The 25,520-nt window shown below is 45.7% G+C and overlaps 1 protein-coding gene across 7 annotated transcripts in view; it reads right to left on the reverse strand.

Annotated features, from left to right (window-relative positions):
* The window catches only part of TRIO (trio Rho guanine nucleotide exchange factor), a 3,522,386-nt gene that overhangs the window by 2,011,142 nt on the left and 1,485,724 nt on the right, over nt 1-25,520 (reverse strand). For all 7 annotated transcript variants that reach the window (XR_011200906.1, XM_069219639.1, XM_069219640.1 and 4 more), the window contains exon 25: nt 13,754-13,863. Coding sequence is in view for 6 of the 7 variants with exons in the window: in XM_069219639.1 (XP_069075740.1) it covers nt 13,754-13,863 (110 nt within the window). In the remaining variant the exon portion in view is untranslated. The remainder of the gene's footprint in view (nt 1-13,753; nt 13,864-25,520) is intronic.

The following is a 25,520-nucleotide window of genomic DNA, read 5'->3' on the forward strand; positions in this document are numbered from 1 at the left end:
GAGTACACCCTGGGCTGACCACTCCTGGCCAACATGACGACGCCTGCAGCCTGAATCCACAGGGCCCCTGTAAGGAAATGCCTCTTTAGCATGGTTACCCCCTGACTTTTTGCCTTTGCTGATGCCAAGTTATGATTTGAAAGTGTGCTGAGGCCTGCTAACCAGGCCCCAGCACCAGTGTTCTTTCCCTAACCTGTACCTTTGTTTCCACAATTGGCACACCCTGGCATCCAGATAAGTCCCTTGTAACTGGTACCCCTGGTACCAAGGGCCCTGATGCCAGGCAGGGAAGGTCTCTAAGGGCTGCAGCATGTCTTATGCCACCCTGGGGACCCCTCACTCAGCACAGACACACTGCTTGCCAGCTTGTGTGTGCTAGAGGGGATAAAACGACTAAGTCGACATGGCACTCCCCTCAGGGTGCCATGCCAACCTCACACTGCCTATAGGTATAGATAAGTCACCCCTCTAGCAGGTCTTACAGCCCTAAGGCAGGGTGCACTATACCATAGGTGAGGGCATAGGTGCATGAGCACTATGCCCCTTCAGAGTCTAAGCAAAACCTTAGACATTGTAAGTGCAGGGTAGCCATAAGAGTATATGGTCTGGGAGTCTGTCATACACGAACTCCACAGCACCATAATGGCTACACTGAAAACTGGGAAGTTTGATATCAAACTTCTCAGCACAATAAATGCACACTGATGCCAGTGTACATTTTATTCCAAAAAAAACACCCCAGAGGGCATCTTAGAGATGCCCCCTGAAAACATACCCAACTTCCAGTGTGGGCTGACTAGTTTTAGCAGCCTGCCACACACCAGACATGTTGCTAGTCACATAGGGAGAGTGCCTTTGTCACTCTGTGGCTAGTAACAAAGCCTGTACTGGGTGGAGGTGCTTCTCACCTCCCCCTGCATGAACTGTAACACCTGGCGGTGAGCCTCAAAGGCTCACCCCCTTTGTTACAGAGCCCGAGGGCACTCCAGCAAGTGGAGATGCCCGCCCCCTCCGGCCACGGCCCCACTTTTGGTGGCAAGGCCAGAGGAGATAATGAGAAAAACAAGGAGTCACTGGCCAGTCAGGACAACCCCTAAGGTGTCCTGAGCTGAGGTGACTCTTGACTTTTAGAAATCCTCCATCTTGCAGATGGAGGATTCCCCCAATAGGATTAGGGATGTGCCCCCCTCCCCTCAGGGAGGAGGCACAAAGAGGGTGTAGCCACCCTCAGGGCTAGTAGCCATTGGCTACTAACCCCCTAGACCTAAACACACCCCTAAATTGAGTATTTAGGGGCTCCCAGAACCTAGCAAGATAGATTCCTGCAACCTGAAGATGAAGAAGGACTGCTGACCTGAAGCCCTGCAGAGAAGACGGAGACACCAACTGCTTTGGCCCCAGCCCTACCGGCCTGTCTCCCCACTTCAAGAGAAACTGCAACAGCGACGCATTCCCCAGGGTCCAGCGACCTCTGAAGCCTCAGAGGACTACCCTGCATCTAAAAGAACCAAGAACTCCCGAGGACAGAGGCCCTGTTCCACAAAGACTGAAACTTGCAACAAAGAAACAACTTTTAAAGGACTCCACGTTTCCCGCCAGAAGCGTGAGACTTTCCACTCTGCACCCGACGCCCCGGCTCAACCTGCGGAGAAACAACACTACAGGGAGGACTCCCCGGCGACTGCGAGCCCGTGAGTAGCCAGAGTTGACCCCCCTGAGCCCCCACAGCAACGCCTGCAAAGGGAATCCAGAGGCTCCCCCTAACCGCGACTGCCTGCTTCAAAGAACCAGACGCCTGGTAAAGACACTGCACCCGCAGCCCCCAGAACCTGAAGGATCCGACCTCTAGTGCAGAAGCGACCCCCAGGTGGCCCTCTCCCTTGCCCATGTGGTGGCTACCCCGAGGAGCCCCCCCTTTCCTGCCTGCTTCGCTGAAGAGACCCCCTCCTCACCTCATCACTTTTTGAAAAGCAGACTTGATGGTTGATGGGTATATTGAAGATGCTTGGGACAAGAAGGGCCCTCAGAACAAGCAGTAATAGTCACAATTAAGTTAACTTTATCCTAATCCTATACTATGGGGCTACACAGTCCCTGAATGTGGTAGATTTCACACCAAACAAATGTTAAAGGAAGAGAAATTGTACTGAGCAATCAGAAAATTCAACAAAAAGGCTCCATTAGATCCAATGACCAACTTATGCATGGATCCTGGAAAAAAAGGCAGTTTCTCCCTTATTGCTGCAGCTTGAGCCTCCAGTGATGAAGTGGCAGAGGATGGCACTACCAGGGCATGACACTGGAGTTTCAGTTTTCATAGGCAGAGAAGTGGGCTCAATATCCGCTAGAACCATCTCTACTCTGACAATGGTCCAACTATATAGATAAGGGGTAATAGTCGAAGGTTAGTGTAGAAGTAAGCTTTAGGCTTCAAGGATTAGGAAGTCTTGGCCAGTTAGATGGAACTTAACAGTTGCGTGCAAATACCACTTCTGAAATGTCTGCGGATCACCACTCTTAGAGGGCTCAAATGGATAATTCAGTTCCAATTCCAAATAAATCATCATGTCCTGCTGTACGAAAACACCATTCTTCATGGTTTAATCAAAGATGTGAGTATTGGCCTTAGGCATTAGCTTTTCTTGCCATGCTTTGTCTCACCAAACTGGGCTTACATCTATACTCACTTTGATCTCTTCCAGGAAGTCACAGAGATCTAAAAAAACAGTACCATCTACGGATGTCATAGCTTACTAAAATTTTATTTGTACCAAGTCTTTCAAACAAAAACAACACACTTGGAGTAAAATCGGTATATAATGCCATGAAATAAAACAACATGTTTTCTAAGAGACTAAAAAAACAACCAAAAATGGCCGCCTCACCTAAGAAGTGCATGTCAACTGAAAGCTTCATTGCAGAAGAGTGTTCATAAACAAGGGTTTTAAAATCTGCTCATGCAAAGATAATGTAAAACATCATAATATGAGTACATGTTCAGCTGCAATTTAATATTGCCTTACATCCTCCTGTCTAGGTCATTCCCTCTGGGGAATGGACCTAACTCAACAGTGATAGGACCCAATCTGAATTGCCTCTTGTCTGTGTTTTTAGTGTCCTCACCCTTTCTTTTTATTTTGGGGTTAGAGGTATCCATCTCTGATAATATTATCTTAGCCAGGGTCCCCCTAGCTTACCAAAGAGGTTACCCATAGCTAGAGTAACCCCACCATGCCCAACAGGGTCAGGGGGCCTAACTTTTTATTTGGCATGGGGCCAGACCACTTTGTTAAGGACAGTGCAGCCATAAAGGCGAACATTCAGCAGAGGCCACTGACAGCTGTCAGTGCCCATAACCAAACCTTCAGCTCTTCACCAACAAGGGAAGGGGCTAAGTAACAGGCTTCTTTGGGTTCAGGGTGCCTGTCTGCTGGGGTAGAGTGGGTAGCTGCTACTTCTTGCAGTGAACACCCTTCTTCCACTCTTTCTTCTGTTGGCTGAGGAGCCACCCACTCATGCTTAACAGTTGCCTGACTAGTCAGGACGTCTTGTGGGTCAGGTTGGACTTTACCAGTGCCACCTTTGGAGTTCTCGCTTACTGGAGCAGAACCTCCTGGGCTTGATAAAACCTTGGCTAGAGGTTGTCCACCTTTCCTGCACTGTTGTCTCTTTTTTCTCTTCTGAGGCCTACCTTTAGACATGCAGGGGCAGTACCTCCAGAATCCTTGGGAGAGGGCTGGTACTGGTCCAGTTCCTCTTTTGGGCTCTGACTAACCTCTAGGTAGTCATTGCCAATGAGACAATCAAGGGGGATATCTGTACTGACTACCACCCTTCTCCAGCTAAAAGGCCCAGCCACTGCTAGGGGCACTAAAGCCACAGGCCTACTAGTGACCTTGTCCGGGCTAACACTTACTCTGGCAGTCTCACCTGGGATGTACTGGTTTGAGAGCACCAACCTGTCATGCACACTAGTGTGACTGGCACAAGTACCTCTCAGGGCAGTGTCTGGGATTCCATTCACCAGTAGGTGGTGGAAGTGTCTACTTCCCTCTGGAATCTCCAACTCACCTGTTGAGCCCATTTTCCAGTTGAAGGCTATGGGGACCTCCTCATCTGAGAAGTTATCCCCAATGGCTACAATGGTCACTCCTGGATTTTTGCTAGGGGGTTTGTTTTTGGGACAAGAAGTGTCCTTGGTGTGGTGCCAGGTCTGTCTACAGTTGTGGCAGCATGCTTTAGTGGCGTCCCAGTTCTTACCTTGGTACCCACTTTTGTTTTGGAAGTGTTTTGGGGGGCCTACAGAGGGCTCTTTCTCTTTACTTCTAGGAGTGTCACCCACTGTCGCCTGGGGAGGCTTTGTAACCCCTTTCTTTTGGTCACCCCCAGTGGAAGTCTTGGTCACCAAAGTCTTGACCCAGTGGTCTGTCTTCTTTCCCAATTCTTGGGGAGAAATTGGACCTAGGTTTACCAGATATTGATGCAACTTTTCATGGAAGCAGTTACTTAAAACGTGTTCTTTCATACACAAATTATAAATCCCATTATAGTCATGCCCTTCATTTCCAGTTACCCAACAATCCAGTGTTTTCACTGAGACGTCTACAAAATCAACCCAGGACTGGCTTGAGGTTCTGTGAGCCTCCCTGAACCTAATTCTATACTCCTCAGTGGTGAATCCAAAGCCCTCAATCAGGGTAGCCTTCATGAGGTCATAGGATTCAGCATCTGCACCAGTTAGTATGAGGAGCCTGTCCCTACACTTACCAGTAAACAGTTCCACAGGAGAGCTCCCCAGAGAGACTTTTGCCCTCTCAAAGGCTATGAATCACTTGGTAATGTCATCACCATCCTCATATTTGGGGACTATCCCTTTAGGGATTTTTGGGTTGTCAGAATACTCTCTGTCCCTAGTTCTAATGTTGCTGCCACCATCAATGTTCTCATAGGAGCTGCACTCCCCTCAGGAAGATCCAGATCCTGTGAGTACTATCTTTAGAGACAGGGATCTTGGAACCCTGGTCTCCCTAATTAGGTTAGGAGGGGGGAGTTCTTCCTCCTGATCCCTAACTTCTTCCCCATCTGAGGGGAGGTCTTCCTCCTCAGCAGGGTAGTCCCTTGCACATTCTTCCAAGAGCTCCTGAAGCTTGACCTTGGTAGGGTTGGAACCTGTTTTGATGTTCCTGAGGCTGCAGACACTCCTTAACTCTCTCATCCCAAGATGGAGGTAAGGGGTGAGGTTGAGTTACATCACCATGTCCTCTGAGCTACTCATTTTGTTACTAAAGTTGGGGATTACTTTTAGGAACAAAAACTACTTCTAGTTAATAATCCCTAATTTACAATGACTTTTAAATCTAAAAAGAAATGCTAAGGTGACTTAACTAAGGCCCTAGCAGGACTTTAAAAAATTTGGAAAAATAGGCAAAATTCAAAAATCACTTTTCTAAAGGCAATTTTGGAATTGTAGTTGTGTGATCAGGTATTGGCTGAGTAGTCCAGCAAATGCAAAGTCGTAGACTGCATGACTGATCCACCAATGTAGGAAGCTGGCTCTGTATATACTATATAAAAATGAGACATATGGGGTCATTTTGACCCTGGCGGTCCGAGACCGCCAGGGCTAAAAGGACGGAAGCACCGCCAACAGGCTGGCGGTGCTTCCAGCCCTATTACGACCACGGCGGAAGTGCCGCAGTCGCACCGCCGGGGTCGGCGGTTTCCCGCCGTTTTAGCCCCGGCGGTGATAATCCGCCAGGGCAGCGCTGCCCTGGGGATTATGACACCCCTACCGCCAGCCTGTTTCTGGCGGTTTGCACAGCCAGTAAGAGGCTGGCGGTAAGGGTTGTCCTGGGGCCCCTGGGGGCCCCTGCACTGCTCATGCCACTGGCATGGGCAGTGCAGGGGCCCCCTAACAGGGCCCCAGGCAGCTTTTCACTGTCTGCATAGCAGACAGTGAAAAGCGCGATGGGTGCAACTGCACCCGTCGCACGGCCGCAACACCGCCGGCTCCATTGGGAGCCGGCTCCTATGTTGCAGCCTCATCCCCGCCGGCCCAGCGGGAATGTCATAATGGGGGCCGCGTGAGTGCGGCCGCATTGGCGGCCGCACATCGGTTACCGCCTATCGCCGCCCGCCAAGGTCGTAATGACCCCCATAGTGTGTACAGAGTCCATGGGTTCCCCAAGAGGCCTGACAGAGGCAATAACAGATAATATTAATGCTCTATTTGTGGTAGCATGGTCCAGAAGTTAGGCTTATCAGAGGGTAGTGTTAAGCATTTTTTATACACACACAGACAATATGAGAAACACACATTCAATGACTTAACTCCAGACCAACAGGTTTTTATACAGAAAAATATTATTTTGTTACTTTATTACTAGAACCACAAGATTCAGTTCAGAAATAAATACTGTTGCAGGTAAGAACGCAACATAGATATCAATGTAACTTTGGTTCACTTTAGCAAAGAAAACAGTTTTTAAGTAAACAGAGAATATCTATTTCAAAAGTGGAAACAGTGCATTTTTCGTAACAGTTCCTGGGGGAAGAAAATAGAGTACAGTTTTAAAGGTAAGTACACAACTTACAGTTCCAGTCTCTTGGGGATAGGTAGTCCGCTGTTGGGGGTTCTAGTTAACCCTGAACACCCACCACCAGCAACACAGGGCCGGTCGGGTGCAGAGGTCAAAGAGGAGCCAAATTAACAGGGGCCCCTATGTAGACACAGAGTACTCGGACTTCGGTCTATCAGCAGGTAAGTACCCGCGGTTCGGAGGGCAGACCAGGGGGGATTAGAGGAGCACTGGAATGGCACCAAGAGTAGGCACCAATCCCACACCCTCAGCGGCACTGGGGCGGCCGGGTGCAGGGTGCAAACATGGCATCGGGTTTCCAATGAAACTGTATGTGGGGACCCAGGGTGTCACTCAGGCGCTGCAGGCGAGGTTCAGGGGGTGTCCCTGGCACACTACCGGTCGGACAGGGAAGAGGGCCGCCTGTTGGTCACTGCTGCACCAGTGGTCGGTTTCTCCAAGGCCTGGGGGCAGCGGGTGCAGTGGTTCCTTTGGCTTCGGTTATCTTCGTCCAGGCAGTCGCGGTCAGGGGAGTCCTCGGGATTCCCTCTGCAGGAGTCGTCGTGGAGAGGTCTCCTTGTTTTTCCTAATTATCCCTCTGGACCTGCTGCCAAAAGTGGGCATTTGTCTGGGGGCTGGGCATCTCCACTAGCTGGAGTGCCCTGGGGCATTGTAACACGAAGCCTAAGCCTTTAAGGCTCACCTCTAGGTGTTACATTTCCTGCAGGGGGGAGGTGTAAAGCACCTCCACCCAGTGCAGGCTTTGTTTCTGGCCTCAGAGAGCACAAAGGCTCTCACTCCATGGGGTCAGAAACTCGTCTCTCAGTGGTAGGCTGGCACAGACCAGTCAGTCCTGCACTCAGGGACTGGATAAAATACAGGGGGCATCACTAAGATGCCCTCTGTGTGCATTTCTTAATAAATCCAACACTGGCATCAGTGTGCATTTATTGTGCTGAGAAGTTTGATACCAAACTTCCCAGTATTCAGTGTAGCCATTATGGACCTGGGGAGTTTGTTTTGACAAACTCCCAGACCATATACTTAATATGCCCACACTGCACTTTCAATGTCTAAGAATGTACTTAGACACTGTAGGGGCATAGTACCCATGCAGCTATGCCCTCACCTGTGGTATAGTGCACCCTGCCTTAGGGCTGTAAGGTCTGCTAGAGGTGTGACTTACCTATGCCACAGGCAGTGTTTTGTGGGCATGGCACCCTGAGGGAGATGCCATGTCGACTTTGCTTTTTTTTTTTCCACCAACACACACAATCTGCAATGGCAGTGTGCATGTGTTAGATGTGGGGTCCCTGAGAGTGGCACAACACATGCTGCAGCCCTAAGGGACCTTCCCTGGTCACAGGGCCCTTGGTACCCCTGGTACATTTTACAAGGGACTGCGGAGTGCCATTTGTGGAAACAATGGTACATTTTTAGGGAAAGAACACTGGTGCTGGGGCCTGATTAGCAGGATTCCACCACACTCTCAGTCAAGTCAGCACATCAATATCATGCAAAGTGTGGGGGGTGTAACTGCAACAAGGGCCATTTTCCTACAAATATGCAGTCAAAAGTCACTTTTTTGGCCGTAATTCAAGATGCCACACTAAGAATGGTATACAAGGGATTAAAACATAGGCAAAATGTACGTATATCTAACATTAAAACATATTTTTGGGTACTTTGGATCTGTGGATCCTTTGCAAAGTCACACAGGAGGGCCCACGCTGAGCACCGCGGATCAGCCTAAAAACATATTTTGCACTTTTTGCCCAGGACCCCTCCAGATTATCCGGACCCCTTATGGGTTTTTATACTTTGATTCTCCCTCACTAGGCCCACGTGCCAAACAGAATGGAGGCTGCAGCGTTCCTCTCAGGTTGTGGCCGGCCAAACAGGGCCTTGCTTTTCACCCAGATCCGCAGATGCCCCACGGGTGGGTCTGCATCCCTAGATATCTATATTTTTTCCCTTCAATAACTCTGAAACTACTCAACATATTTGCACCAAATAACGAAAACAGATCTTTCTGGACCATGATCTATCTTTCTGCTAAATTTGCTGCTAAATTTTCAGCAGTTAGGGCTATGGTCAAGTTCAACAATCGCAAAATCCCCATAGACATTACATGGGGAAGGGTTTTGGGCCCCCACCCCCTTTTTCCTTGGTCCCAGCTTGATGAACCACCTGGAACTTTCCAAACAGCAGCTTAACTAACTAATGTACGAGTTATGAAAAATTTGTGAAGATTCGTCAAATGGCACCAAAGTTATTAGCAGAACAAAAAAAGCTCCAATTATGGGAAAACTTGGCCCTAAATTTAACTACTTATTGGCTTTCACCAGTAGGAAAATGACTGCATTTCACAGAATTTCCAGCAAGCTGCCAAGAGCATTCCTATATTTCTTCCCAAAAATACTCCTGAAGAGCCATAATCTTCCTCTGCAGACTGACTGAAGTGTGATTCATTATAGCTAGACCATCTTCATATAATAGCATGACACAATGGCTTCTCCTATTCTGGGAAAATTAATCTTTCTATGAATGTAATCAGCCAGGTATTACCGAAACAGGGAAGGCCCCAACACGTAGCACTGTTTTAAACCACTGTACAACAAAATCTGTTCAATATTTCAAGCTGTAAGGTCCACGTCCACCTGAGCCTAATTTGGATGTGTGTGAAGTATGAATAATTGAAAAAGGCCTCAAGGAGTTGCTCTCTATCCACCACAAGAAAAGCCATGTAAAAAAACAGTATAAAGTCCCGCATGCACCTATCGTTTTTCACGCTATAGCCCAAAGAGCAAATCAGTGGTTTATTGTGGTGTGGCTGCCCCGGAAGCCACCTTTTCAGCAGAAAACATTTTGCTTGGAAATCCAAGCATTCAGATGCTGCAGAACCTGATGGTACGTTGGCAGTGATGTTGATTAGACTTACCAGCCTGTAATTAGAAACAAAGTTAGCATCACCCCTTTTGTATATTGAATCGAACGTAGCACCCTTTCCACTGCTCAGGAAAACACCCAATTTCTGACCGTCAACAAAAAAAGGTTTTGAGCACACCAATTTATAGTGAATTTTAACAACACTGCTGGTAAATTGCCTCAATGTTCTACTCATGTTCAAGAAGTAATATTATACTCTGGACAGAGAATGAATTCTGTATAATTACTTATCACATGGCCATAAAGATTTATTTAGAAGGACCCAGAAATCTACAGTGACTGAGAAAACCAAAGCAGTGGGAACCCTGGAGTAGCACCAATTCACAATTTCCTTCAGTCACCAGTCTGAATAACCTCATCCACTGTACACTAATTCATATATTTTTTTCTCCCCTAGTAATTTATCTGTACTGTGCCAGAATATGCTTGAACTCTGAACGTCACAAACCAAACTCTCATTTTAACAAATTCTATGTTTTTCTCAGTTTACTCTTTATTAATTGACATGATTTATTTAAACATTCTAAGCGGGCCAAGCTCAGATTAACATTCGGACAATTTCTCCACTTAAACAGTTTTTCAAGACAGACCACTACCTTGTTCACCAATGTACAATGCAATAAACTTTATTCTGTATTTGCAAGAATTCCTCTACCATAAGGACAACATTTGAAATCCAGTCAGGTTTGTGTTATCTAAGTTGTAAGGAACTGCCTTCCTTGGCATGGTTACCTCCTGACTTTTTGCCTTTTGTTGATGCCAGTTTTGATTGAAAGTGTACTGGGACCCTGCTAACCAGGCCCCAGCACCAGTGTTCTTTCCCTAAACTGTACCTTTGTTCCCACAATTGGCACAGCCCTGGCACACAGATAAGTCCCTTGTAAATGGTACTCCTGGTACCAAGGGCCCTGTTGCCAAGGAAGGTCTCTAAGGGCTGCAGCATGTCTTATGCCACCTTGGGGACCCCTCACTCAGCACATGCACACTGCCACGCAGCTTGTGTGTGCTGGTAAGGAGAAAATGACTAAGTCGACATGGCACTCCCCTCAGAGTGCTATGCCCAACTCTCACTGTCTGTGGCACAGGTAAGTCACCCCTCTAGCAGGCCTTACAGCCCTAAGGTAGGGTGCACTATACCACAGGTGAGGGCATATGTGCATGAGCACTATGACCCTACAGTGTCTAAGCAAAACCTTAGACATTGTAAGTGCAGGGTAGCCATGAAGAGTATATGGTCTGGGAGTTTGTCAAACACAAACTCCACAGTTCCATAATGGCTACACTGAAATCTGGGAAGTTTGGTATCAAACTTCTCAGCACAATAAACTCACACCAATGCAAGTGTGGGATTTATTGTAAATCACACCCAGAGGGCATCTTAGAGATGCCACCTGAATACCAGTTCGACTCCTAGTGCTTGGCTGACCAGTTTCTACCAGCCTCCCCCACAAAGACGAGTTTCTGGCCACATGGGGTGAATGCCTTTGTCACTCTGTGGCCAGGATCAAAGCCTGTACTGGGTGGAGATGCTTCTCACCTCCCCCTGCAGGAACTGTAACACCTGGTGGCGAGTCTCAAAGACTCATGCCTTTTGTTACAGCACCCCAGGGCATCCCAGCTAGTGGAGATGCCCGCCCCTCCGGCCACTGCCCCCACTTTTGGCAGCAAGGCTGGAGGAGTTAATGAGGAAAACAAGGAGGAGCAAGCCACCAGTCAGGACATCCCCTAAGGTGCCCTGATCTGAGGTGACTCCTGCCTTTAGAAATCCTCCATCTTGAGATTAGAGGATTCCACCAATAGGATTAAGGATGTGCCCCCATCCCCTCATGGAGGAGGCACAAAGAGGGTGTAGCCATCCTGCAGGACAGTAGCCATTGGCTACTGCCCCCCAGACCTAAACATACCCCTAAATTTAGTATTTAGGGGTGACCCTGAACCCAGGAAATCAGATTCCTGCAACCTGAAGAAAGAAGGAGGACTGCTGATCTGAAAGCCCCGCAGAGACGATGGAGACACCAACTGACTTGGCTCCAGCCCTACCGGCCTGGCTGCAGACTCAGAACCTGCACAGCGATGCATCCGACAGGGACCAGCGACCTCTGAGGACAGCCCTGCAACTTTTTAGCAACTTTCAAAGAACTCTCTCTTCCCGCTGGAAGCGTGAGACTTCTCACTCTGCACCTGACGCCCAGTTCGAGCTCCAGAGAACTATCACCGCAGAGAGGACTCCCAGGGGACTACAAAGACGTGAGTAACCTGAGTCGACCCCCCTGCACCCTCACAGCGACGCTTGCAGAGAGGATCCAGAGGATCCCCCAGACCGTGACTGTCTGGTAACAAGGAACCCAATACCTGGACCAAGCACTGCACCCGTAGCCCCCAGGACCGAGAGGAACCACCTTCCAGTGCAGGAGTGACCAGCAGGCGGCCCTCTTCCTAGCCCAGTCGGTGGCTGGCATGAGAAGCCCCCATGTGCCCTGCCTGCACCGCTTAAGTGACCCCCGGGTCCCTCCATTGCTTTCAATAGTTAAAGTGACGCCTACTTAGCACACTGCACCCGGCGCCCCTGTGCCACTGAGGGTGTGTTTTGTGTGCCTGCCTGTTTGTGTCCCCCCCAGTGCTCTACAAAACCCCCCGGTCTGCTCCCCGAGGACGCAGGTACTTACCTGCTAGCAGACTGGAACTGGAGCACCCCTGTTCTCCATAGGCGCCTATGTGTTTTGGGCCCTCGTTTGACCTCTGCACCTGACCGGCCCTGTGTTGCTGGTGCGGTGACTTTGGGTTGTCTTGAACCCCTAACTGTGGGCTGCCTATACCCAGGAGACTGACTGTGTAAGTGCTTTACTTACCTGAGAAACTTAACAAAACTTACCTCCCCAATGAACTGTTGATTTTTGCACTGTGTACACTTTTAAAATAGCTGATTGCCATTTTAACCTGAAATGTGTGTACTACTGTTTTAATTCAAAGTTCCATACTTACCTGTGTGAAGTAACGTGCATTGTATGTACTTATCTCAAATCTTGAATCTTGTGGTTCTAACATAAATTAAGAAAATATATTTTTCTACATAAAAACTATTGGCCTCGAGTTAAGTCTCCGAGTGTGTGTTCCTCATTTATTGCCTGTGTGTGTACAAAAAATGCTTAACACTGCCCTCTGATAAGCCTACTGCTCGACCACACTACCACAAAATAGAGCACTAGTATTATCTAATTTTGCCACTATCAACTTAACCCTTGGACTCTGTGCACACTATCTCTCACTTTGAGATAGTATATACAGAGCCAACTTCCTACATAACTGGCTATATAAAGTGGCAAGGATACTCAACTGCAATAGGGAGAACATGTATTTCTGAAGGTGTCAACGGACAAAAGGGATAAAATAACCTCAGTTGGCCAATAATCACTGTCTTCTTGTATTGCTATTCCAAAGTGCCAATAAACCTCTAAGTTAAGAACTGAGACAAAAACATAATCAGTTAACTTACAAGTTTGTTGCCCTCCACGGAATGTATGAAGGACATATATATATATACACATATATATATATAGGAAACTGTGCTACAGGACCATTACATTTATAAAACAATTCACTCATCAGAATCAGCAAATGAAGGGTCTAATTTGAGAATAAAATTACCTGCAATATTAACACTCTTGTAAATTAAGTGATTACATTAATAATATTCATTTCCACAACCTCAAACCCATTAACTCCAAGAACCAAATTATAAGTATAACTAGGACACTCCGGTGACATACATTTTACAGCCTTGAAATTTTGTCAGACACCAATATGAAGAGGTCCCCTTGAAAGGCAGACTACCTTGGGTTTTTGTGCATATATAATGAAGGAAGCAAATCCATGAATGTCTGAGCACTTTCACAGACAGGTGTCTTATAATAGCATTATTTTGAGCCAAAATGTCTGCCAGCAACTGAGAATATGTGATCAAAACCATTAATATTCTAAACAAAGAGGCAAGGGTAGCAACAGCTTCCATCGTAAGGCACATAAAATAACTGAATTACAAAAACACATTTGGAGACTGCTTACAGGCGACAAGAGAACACATCTGTGTAAGTAAGAAATTTAGAATTATTTTTTCTTTTCATTTCACTTTATGTCTGTTTTCTTTATCTGGCACAGCAGGTAATGAATTTTCAATAATGCATATGGATCATAAAAATAAAATTAAGGCTTGGATCAAAACTACTCACTTGTTATGAAATTCAAACAGTTCTTGCATATTTCCGAAGATAACATTTTCCTTGTTTACAATACCAGGTGGAATTTCTTCAACGCCACTTGTCATTTCCCATAGGTATGTCTAAGCAGGAAGAGAGGAATAGTTGCTATTCTTAAAAATATATGTATTAATTGTTGATTTATTATTGTATGGCTTAAAGCTGAAACCATTAATAAAGCAATTAAATACATTACAAATGAAACAAAACAAGTCTATAAGTGAATATCATAAAACCCACTTGGAGGCTTAGGTCGATCGATGAAAAAGGGCACAATAACAAACAGTATATTACCAACTACTAATCTGGTGTGCAGAACCAGCAACTATTTTACCTACTTTGGTTAATAACTACCATAACTCCCTACAGGATGCTTCAGTTGTTGATGTTACACATTAAATGGGAAAATCAGGCTGGTTACAGTCTGTAGGGGTGCAAGGTCACACTATGAGTGACATGGTGGCTATATATGAATGGTAGCTATGGAAATTGATGATTTCTCTAAGCTTACTTAAGTACATGATATATATTCACACAATTTTACTTTGACGCTAGGAATGAGCAGTGCCAAACTGGAAGAGGTTGGAAGCAAGCCTTAGGAGCAATAGCTCTCACATTTTAAACCCAAGAAGAATATGGACAGAAGCCCTGATCATGCAGGCGTCTCCCACATGACGTGATGTTCAGCCAGTTATTACTTGGTTACCTGAACACTTTAAAAGTAATACTGATACACAATAGGTTAGCCAGGGTTAAATACTGATGGCAGTGGAGGACCATGCATCAGCAAGACTAGTGCATGGTTTCCTGTAGCTCCAGCATGTCTCTCTTGCAGAGGGTGAGCATGCTTGCCAGAGGTATGTGAGGAGGAGGTAGGGTGGAGTTTTCAGTCAGTAGAGCACATGATAGGCTTTATAGGGCGGTTCAATTGAGGCCCCACTAGGGGGTCCCACCCCCCAGTCTGGAGACTTTCTTTTTTTGAAGTGCTCCAGTTTGGCTGATGTTCCAGAGTTGAACTGATAACAAGGTCACTATAACTTAATTAGAAAATTAACAATAAAAGAACACAGAAATGGAGTTCAGAAGTTAAGTATAGAGAGAATCAGGTCCATGGGCTAGACGCAAGAGTTAAAAGGGTTCAGGTCCAAATCCCTAAGAAAGGAAATGCAATGCAGAACTATTAAGAATTTTTAAAAATTGCTATCCTTTACTATGCAAATTAAATAGCAGTGTTGTCCTAAGGGAAATCTTTGGGATTTTTTTTTTATTCATGATCATTCTGTAAATTTATAAAACAATATTCACATTGCATGAACCTCAAACTTCTTGCATGTCAATAAATGGGCAACTTACCTGAAACGCCAATTCTCCAGTATTGGTATGTTTCACATATTTACCTGCTAGAATTATTCCCAGTCATTAGGCTGGGAATCCCAGTTAACTTTAAATAGCAGCAACTAGTGTTAAAATGGCCATAGCCCAGACCAAGTGTTTGTTTAGTAGCACATCCACTTCATTTGAAAAAATGAAGAAAAAAAAAAAACTTTAGTCAATGAGGTGAAAGTGTTGAGCTCTCCTACTTCCATAAAGACTACCATAGATCAGATTTCTTAGCACGTTAAATTGTACTTTTGTTTTATTTCGGCAGCACCTCAACCTCACAATTGTTTGGGGGATATTTCTTTATTGGCCTTTGAATAACCAACATTTTACAGTATCAATAAAAAAAATCAAGACTGAGACAATACAATGCTGCCTGGACACGTGCAGCAGCATCGTAAGGAACAATTATAGAGATACATTATGAATAGAGCATTTCCATAGGCCAAATAAGTAATACCGTAGAATTTGTGCCAAACATTTTCATAACTCACTTCCAAACAGTGTGAAACAACTGAAATGGTTAACCCTCTCTGTAGAGAAATGCCTCCCTTGGCATGGTTACCCCCTAACTTTTTGCCTTTTGTTGATGCCAGTTATGATTGAAAGTGTGCTGGGACCTGCTAACCAGGCCCCAGCACCAGTGTTCTTTCCATAAACTTTACCTTTGTTCCAACAATTGGCACAGCCCTGGCACACAGATAAGTCCCTTGTAAATGGTACCCCTGGTACCAAGGGCCCTGTGGCCAGGGAAGGTCTCTAAGGGCTGCAGCATGTTGTAGTGTGGTTAGTTTTACGTATCCTTTGCACATTAGCTTCAGGCTTTAGGCCTTTGTGCACTTTGCCCTGAATGTATTTTATTCATTTGCTGACAGCTTAGAGCCTCTGTGCACTTTGCTCTAAATGCTTTTTATTAGGCTTTGTACTGTTATTTTTCAAATAGCCAGTTCTACGGTGTTGTTTTTTATTCATATCACACTGTTTTGCCTACTTCAGCACTGGAGTTCTCCATAACATATTCACTCTGTGCTTCAGTCAAGGATACAGTCTGGTACATTGCCGATAGACGTGGTAGGAGTTTAGATTTGGCATTCCTGCGTAGGGACATTTTGTGATCACGATGACATGTTAGTTATAAAATCACTTCCTTGTCCCAATACACGCAAGAGGGAGATTCCGACCAGAGACCCACAACTAGACGCGGACTGCCTCGTTGCAGATGCTGAACCAGATCACAGCCCTTTGCTCAGGTATGAGGGCTGATGTCTCCCCAGTGATTCAGAAAGGCAAGCTAGAAGCTTAACATGCTGTGCTCTAAATAGAACAAGCAGAGGGAGAGCAGAAACTGTTAGACACTATGATAGCTTTGTTCTTATGTTTTGCTCTCCTGGTGACTATTTCAATCCTACTATGTTGTATTGTTCTGGTTATTGCGGCTCACGCCTTATTATCTAAAATACAGTTGTTTTATTAAAACATTATATAAAACTTATACTGTCTTTGTCATTTGTATATGAGATCATATTGTAAATGAGAGAGTTGGTTTGGATCTGAGTGACCACGAATTCCCTGAGAAGTTCCAAAGATGTCATGCGCTCGGCTGCCTAATCATTTCTTCCCCGTGGGAGAAATGAGGCACTGCTAGTTAGCCGGAGCAAAAACCGGATTTAGGGTGACAGAGTTCTTTACAAGTGGGTCAGACTCAGTCCCCCACACCGTTATCGATCCTGCTGCCTAGAAATCCAGTAGTCTCATTTAGGATAATGAGAGTCCACGCGACATGGCACCGCCAACGATTGGTCTGGCTCTAATGTTTAGGTCCGACTGACTCTCTCGGTCTCATATATATTTTGACTCCTCGGTTCCGTACGCGGAGACGTCCGTGGGGCTGAGGGTTTCCGCCACCACGGGATAGGTACGTCCTATTGCTTAGTGGTTGGTTGTTCAAGCTTGAACTTTGAAAGGAAAAACCCCGATATTGCCTTCTCTGACCTAGAGCTATTTTTTACAAATGGCGAATCCTAATGTAGTGAATATAGCAATCAATATGCGTCACCCGCTCACAGGACATCTGATAGCACATGGACTGACAGTCCAGGGGGGTCCAGTCACTTTTGTGGTGGACGCCCATGCAGCCTATAGGACAGACCTTTTTTATTCTTGGGTCGTATTTCCAGCAGTTGATGGGGGTACAAATACTTTTCACGAATACACTGTTGCGAATGTCCCTGGACAATACAGGGCTTACGCTTACTTAGAGATACCTCTATCTTATCAAGAACACCATAATTGGCTTGATGGCGCCCTCCCACATACAGTAGCACAAGTGAGGTTAGGTCCGTTGAGTAATGATGGTCCGACCTGGCCTTTATTGGCTACTTACACACCATATCCTGCGGTTGCAAATTTGGCAGTGGCTGATGTGCGTCGTTTATATATAGATTTAGCAACAACATACAGAAGACTGGTTCAGCTTGTAATGCAGACATTAAATACTAATGCAGCGCGTGCTGCTCCGGCGCACCCACAAGCAGTGGTTCCGGGAATCAATCCGGCCACTGTACACTCAGTTATGGGTAAGGTACCGGCTAAACGTGAGGAGACTCCATTTTGGCTGGCGCAAAAAATTAATACGCTGGAAGCAGTATTTCCCCATACCGGACCTCAGGATAAACATAGAATTTTGACGATGTGTTTGCCGTATGGGATGGTTCCCCCGGTGGACCTTTGTAATACCTGGGGCACGGTGTTTGCCGCGCTCTACACTACAGCACACGGTACACCGACTTTAGCTAATTTGCCGGAAGTTCTTAAACAAATTCAAGATGAATATGGGGCTGCACCTGCCTTAGATTTGGGCATGCAGTTAATGGGCAATTTTGCCGTGGTTTCTTCTATTATTTTGAGTAATCTCAAGGGAGAGGCAGTAGCACTAGCAGTGCGAATGCGTCTTCGGGATGTTCCGCAGATTGATCAAGAGCGGAAACTTCCGAGAATAATAGCTGAAACATATTCAAGTATTGGTTGCGATAGCCTAGGGGCTAGACCGCAGAAACTCCAATTGCAGGGTAAAAATAATAAAGATAATGCTAAGCAACAGCAACCTGAGGGTACAAAAAAGCGCTGGGAAAAGAAACAGCAAACACCTAAAAAAGATGGGGGACAGTCTCCGCAACCGGAGACCCTGCAGAATAGGTATAATCTCAGGAATAGGGATAATTTGAAGACGCCTGATAGATATCAATATACTGATACACGCCAATCTCGTTCCTTTCAGGACTCCTCAGAGAAGAGAAGTGAGAGAGGTGGGCGGTCAGAGCGGAGGACGGAGTACGTGAAACCGAGACAGGATTCACAACGCTGAGCGGAGGTTTCTGTTAAACAAGAAGAGAAACCGCTGCAACAAAAACAGCAATTTAAAAAGAAGAAAGTGGCAGCAGTCTCAGTTAGACATTCCGCTCAAGAAGAGAGTTCTCTTGACGAACAAGACATGGGCGTTAGCACTGTTAGACAGCGCGGCAGAGGTCACAATAGTTCGCCCGAGTCTGGAGGTGAAAGCAACTGATGACTTCATACAAGTCGAAACGGCGGACATGCGAGTCTCTGATCCTGATAAAGTATATCAAGTGACTCTACGATTAGAAGGGGACATTGACCGCATTGTACACGCCATCTTTTGGGACCATGTGGTAAAATCATGAGATGTTCTGTTGGCCGAACAGGATTGGCCACCTGACTTTGTTCGCGACTGTCCGGTTGGGGAGGATGTTATAGTACCTTCCTTCTCACCACTTGTTCCGAGAGAGCTAGCGGAGTCCTATGGTAAAACATGGGCTCTAGCACAGGCTCCCGCCCTATATAGAAATAACGTGGGGTGGGATAGACAATCACCTTATCATGTAATTCCAATAAAGGGCACACCTCAGCCACAGCCGCAGTATCCTATTAAATTTGAGGCAAGGGCATCGGTTAGGAAAATTCTTACACAATTGGAGTACCAGGGTGTAGTTGAGCCCTGTGTCTCGCCAATGAATAATCCCTTATTTCCAGTTGCTAAACCGGACCATTTATATAGGATAGTGGTGGATTACAGACATTTGAATAGTCATACACGCACATATGCAATACAGAATTCACATAGCGCAGCGCTTATGAACAATATAGTGCGTAAGAAATACAAAACAACGTTGGATATCTCGAATGGATTTTTCTGCCAAAATATAGCGCCCGAAAGTCGGGACTATACCAGTTTCAGTGCGTTTGGCTCTCAGAAAAATTTTGGCGTTTGCCTCAGGGGTATAAGAATAGCCCAGGACTGTTTTCGGCTCGTGTGACTGAAATGCTGCACGAGTTGGACCCTGAAGCGTTATCATATGTTGATGACATATATTTGACAGACGATGAGATTCTGCAACATCTAAGGCGCGTATCGCGCATTGTTGTGGGGTTTGCTGATATTGGCTATAAGTTTAATTTTAAGAAATCAAAGATTGCCTTCCTCAGAGTCATTTTCCTGGGATATGAGTTGTCGAGTGAGGGCAAGAGCCTAGCGCCACATTTTTTGGAGAAATGTGCTTTATTGCAGCCTCCTAATACGGTTCGGAAGCTCCAGTCATTGTTGGGGTTTCTGAATTTTTGCAGAACTTACATTCCTGATTATGCTACGCGTATAAAACCCTTATACGAACTGATTCGCCCAAATTTTTCGAGTAGATTTTGGACGATTGAGCATACACACATACTGCGAGAGTTACAGACTGATCTCTTAGCAGTTAAACACTTACACACACGGGACAATAAGACACATTTAGTCATCAGGGTGATACCTGGGGCTGTTGGGTTTACATATGTCACCTTTAATGAGGGTGAGACAGTCCTGATTGCATACAAGTCCCACTTGTATTCTGCTGCAGAACAACGTTTTGCACAGACTGAGAAAATACTCACTGCAGTACAGATGGCTGTGATTAAAGAAAGACCGCTTGCCCAACGCATCATTTTCGTTTCCCCAATTCCGGCCTTAGAGGCTGTTACAAAAGCGAGTGTTCCTAATTCGAAAGCATTACACCCGCGATGGATACAATGGGCTACGTCTTTGACAGCCACTGATCTAGATTACATATTTGACCCTAAACTGCAGACTCAAGAATTTCTTCAATATGAAATAGAGTACCCAGTTCCTGCTGGAACATTGCCTATTGACCAATATCAGGTGGTCATGTATACCGATGGCTCTGCGCAACCAGCGGTTGGGACTAAACAACAGTATTCTGCTGCATGTGCGGTGGTGAGCGACACTATGGAGGGGGAAGTGTTCTGCCCCCGACATACTTATACTAAAACCTTGGGAGATTGCACGGCGCAGCTGGCTGAGCTCAAAGCTCTATTGTTAGCGTTGGAGCACGCGGATCCGGCGATTTTGACCTTGCTGGTCTGTGACTCCTACTACTGTGTTCAGTCTTTTAATGAATATCTGCACTATTGGAAGTTGAATGGGTTCAGAGATTCTAAAGGCAACACCATTAAACATGAATTGTTGTGGGGTAAGGTTGCGGATCTGAAAGAAACGCTTCCTAAGGTCCATGTTGTGCATACACTTGGACACCAGCGCGTTGGAATACACGTTGCTGGGAATACTTTGGCTGATGAAGCCGCAAAGTCGGCAGTGGCTGTCGCCACTGTGGCCGCAGTGACTCGTTCGAGTTCCAAACCAGACACAGAGATTTCGGCTGCCATAAAAGCTACGGCTGATGGCACGCCGTTTCCTAAAGGATTTCCTTCTAAATATGGTTACTGCTTGAGTAGTGCGCTAAATGCTGTTGTTAATATTCCAGGCATTGGTGTACGTGAACTACCCAATAGAATTGAGAGACCTTGATTAATTTCTGCAGCACATGAGGGGGTGGCATCTGCACATGGTGGTGTGGCTGCCACGATTTCACTTTTACAGGCTCGTTACTGGTGGCCTGGTCTCTATAAAGAGACAAAGCAGTATGTCCTTTGTTGTGACGTCTGTCAACAAATTAAAGCTTTGTCGGCTAGACGCCCGCAGCAGACACCCCTTCTGATTTCAAACAAACCGTTACGGTGTGTGTACTTGGATCATTGTGGTCCGCTGACACCAGATAGTGCATACAAATATATATTGGTTGCTGTAGATTCGTGCTCCAGATTTGTGTGGGTATGGCCACAACGCTCGGCTGACGCTCGGACTGTTATTAAAGATTTGCGCATCTTTGTCGATACATTTGCAGTTGCGGCTTTTCATTCGGACCAGGGCCCTGCTTTCGCCTCTAAGGCATTCAGGGACACCATGGCTTCGTTGGGGGTCCAACTCCAATTCTCGTCTCCATTTAATCCCGAGGGAAATTCTGTCGTGGAGCGTTTAAATCGTGATTTAAAGCAATCCTTAACGGCCAGGGTTATAGGTACGGGTCATAGTTGGCTAGCCCACCTATATGGAGTACAGAGAGCACTTAATAACTTGCCTAGACGGTCACTGGGGGGTCGTACTTCATATGAGTGCCTGTTTGGAACACAAATGTATGTTCCTGATCTAGATGGTCCTGGTGTGGAGGCGGCAGTTACGCCCTTTGACATAAATGATTGTGTCACTGTTTTGCAGGATTTACAACAATTCCATGAAGATAACTCTTCTGCAAGTGCTGCCTCCTCAGGAATTAAGGATGAGCCAGTAACACCTACTGGTTGGATACCCAGGATTGGGGATCTAGTGCGTGAAAAGGTCGCAGTAAAGAAAGAATTTGGTCCTTCTAATCAAGCACCTGTCCCTGTGTTAGGGGTGAGCGGCACGAGAACTGTGATTTTACCGCCGCTGCAAGGGGCCAAAGGAAATCGCTTTGTTTCCATTGATAATGTCAAGTTACAACATGTGGCCGATTATGCACAGCAGACCAAGAGGGACACCCAGTAGTTCCGGCATCCCTCTCACTACTGGGGAAGAAGTCCCGCTGCAGGTGATTTACACCGAAGCTATTTCCTCTCCGAGCTTGGGGAGGGTGGAAGATGATCTTGCGATTGTTCCACAGACGATTAATATGGAATCTTTTGATCAAGTTGCTGTACGTTCTACTGATGTTTCTGAACATGTGGTTTATAGCGTGCCTAGGAGAGAGCCTCCATCTGCTTCTTTGTTCACAATTGCACCTTTTGCAAGAACTGCCTCTGGCTGCTTCAACGACGCTGATGAAGCAGTGTCCAGCTCCTCGTCCTCGATGCCTTCTGTCCGAGGTCCACGTAAGCTGCTGAGTTGGCTTAAACGCACATATTTAGTTTTTCCTTGGAACTATTTGTGGCTTTTTATGGCTGTAATGACTCTTTTTTTATGGTTGGGATTTGTGGTTACTTTTTTTCTAGTAATACATGGTCATTTTCTTCCTGATCGATCTGACATTGAGCACGTGGAGACTGTGTTGAGACCACATTTTTCGTCTCATATGGTTCGAAGAGACTTGTCCAATGTGAACATTTCTGCAATACCGATTCCGGATGGGATTGTTGGGATAAAGTAATGTTTGATATATATGGTCCCACTGAATTGATTCAAATACCGTATGTCCTCAAGTTATCAATGAATGATATTGTTATACCAGGCATTGTTTCTGATGATTGGGATGTGAAGACAGTATATTCTATGCTAACAGATTTGCAATATTATACTGTCTATGACGATGAAGATGCTTACCAATTTAGAGATAATCATGGTGACATGTTTTGCTACAACTATTATGGACACCACTTTATTCATAAAGCTAGTAGCCCTGAGTCCATATTTAATTATGTGCAATGGGAACATTGCTCGACTCCTCCACAAGGGAGTTCGAAAACGTATTATGATAAATTTGCATATTTTTCTGGGCATGATCAGCGGAATGCTAAGTCTTACTATTTTAAAGTTGCACCGTATTCTAATAAGCAAATTTTATTGACCGATACTAAATTACTATATTCAAATTTGTTTGTATCTAAACTTTCGGTCGAGGGATATGAATACTGCTTAAAGACTGTTGACTTGAAAAGTGTTTGGGGTACGAAAAATTGGCAGATGCAAGGCAGGGATACATTATTTAGAGCATGTATTATCCCTGTGCAGAGGATTTTCCTCAATGACACAGTACAACAGACTAGCTGTTTGGGCTTGGCGACAATTAGAGAGTTGAATTTGCCTAGTATACCTGTCCCTTCCAAATTAAACAACTGGCAGCACTATGTGAATGCTACTTTTAGTGAATATACACATTGGGTCCAGAATGGTACGCTTAACACTTCATCGTTACATCCGGGCGGGTGGTTATTATGGCCTGTAGACGCTAATAAGTGTCATCAAAGTTTTGTCACCTCTTCAGGGGGGTTCAGGACTAGTAGGGCAGACCCTCGTTACATTTCACCAGAACATGCTGATATTATAACTACGTACAGCGTGGGGAAGCTTTGTCAACAATGGTTGAAGTCATCCACGCTGGATGCAGTTAAGTCACATCTCAAGTTACTGTCTAATGGTACTGATTTACAAGATTTTTTGTCAGGTCCCAAGGTACCACAGAAGAAAAGGTTTTTATACGAAGTTTATAATGAGATTTGAAAACTTTCACAACAGGGGGCTGCAGCCCGGTTGAGGCAGATTGATCAGGAAAATCTGCTGCAGACTTTGTCTGTTGTTGATAATGGCATGCATACCCTTTCTTACCGTGTTTACACGATTGACAGCATTGTTTCCTCTGCTATTGACATTATTAAATCGGACATGTCTTCTTTATATCATGGCAGAGTCAGACGCGTTCCATCATGCAGCTGGGTTGGACTCTTCAAACCTTGAAGGCGGGTCGCGTTCCATGGCAGCACATTCGTGCCAGAGAGATCTTTATCTCCTTCAATTTGACTCGTCAACAACAGTTGATGGCTAAAAAGGAAGCAACATATGTTATGTTGAATATTGAGAAATTGGAGAAACTGCCTTTCACGGTGGTTGAGATTCCGTCAGCTGAGTGGTTGATTCATGGGGTTATTAATTTGCCTATCTACACTCTGCAATCTACTTCTTGTTTGAAGCACATTCCGGTGGGTAGATATGAACTATTGGGAGACAGTTACATACACGAGGTGTGGGAGCTTCCCTTTCAATACAGATGTGTTAATGGTTTGAGGGAGGTTTTTCTTAGCAGTAGCGAATGCGAAGCTTCTGTCAGCCATTCCATGGTTTGTAAACAGCTGTCCTTGCACGGAGCGTGTAACGCTTCGATTGCTAACTTAGCTTGTTATTTGAAGGGTGTTCCAGTCCCGGTTATTAAAAACACTTTACAGGTGCTTTCTAACGGCAGTTACATTGTTCTTAACAACGAACGCTGCTGTGGCATGCGTGCCGGAATAGTTTACGTTGTCAACAAGGCCGTTACGTGCTGCGGGAATGTGTTGTTTCCCCCCACTCAAATTAGGGAGGTTGCGGACATCTGGCCTCATATTGCTACTTCCAAGGTTGATTTCGACAAGTTGAGTCGGCTGAAAGCTTTATTGTTTCAAAAGCATGTGGCCCTTACATCTGCTAGCGAGACCTACGCACTTCAGGTGGCAAGGTCATCAGCGGAGATACAGTCCCTTTTGAATACTAACTTTCCAAGTCACTTCGGTGAACTTGTGGGACGTATATTTAATGCATCCAGCACTGCTGGTATTGCTCATTTTTTCAAAGCCGTTGGTGTTGGTTTCGCTCACATCTTCTCTTCCATATTCGGTTTGATACCTTCGGCTATACACTCTATTTTTGGAAGCATTTTTGGGGGTTTCCCGATTACTTTGGCTTTATTGGCTGGAGTCTTGCTATTGTTGCTATTTTTTCGCAATGGCTGTCCCGCCACGACGCGATCCTATATTGCTGCTCCCGTCAGCGCAGCTGTGTCGTGAACGCATGATGCAGCATTTTGGAGCTACACTCCTGGGCCATTTGGAGTGTGACTGGTCTCTGTCATTCAGACCGGTTTTGGATTGTGTGCAACCCGTGTTTCGGTGCCTTTGGTGCTCGTTTAAACATGCACTGGCTTTCTGTCTCTCACTGCAGCGCCCTCCAGTGGTCGATCCTGATCTGTTGATGTTCCCGATTAGGGCTCATTCCCAGACTTGTGCACTACGGTTGCGTTTGCTTCGTGAGGCGGTTTATGAGATTCCCTTCCTGGAGAAAGATGGTATTGTCTCTTTCATAGGCCCTGCACGGGGTGCCGCCCTGAATGGTTTTGGGGCTTTGGAACACACCTGCTCCATGGTACTTTGTGGCGTGGATCTTCCGATATTAACATATATCGAAGTGGAGGAGCTCCTACGTTCTATTGCTTCTGTATGACAATTTTAT

The sequence above is a fragment of the Pleurodeles waltl genome, chromosome 2_2, assembly GCF_031143425.1.
Source record: "Pleurodeles waltl isolate 20211129_DDA chromosome 2_2, aPleWal1.hap1.20221129, whole genome shotgun sequence".
Lineage (NCBI taxonomy): Eukaryota > Metazoa > Chordata > Amphibia > Caudata > Salamandridae > Pleurodeles > Pleurodeles waltl.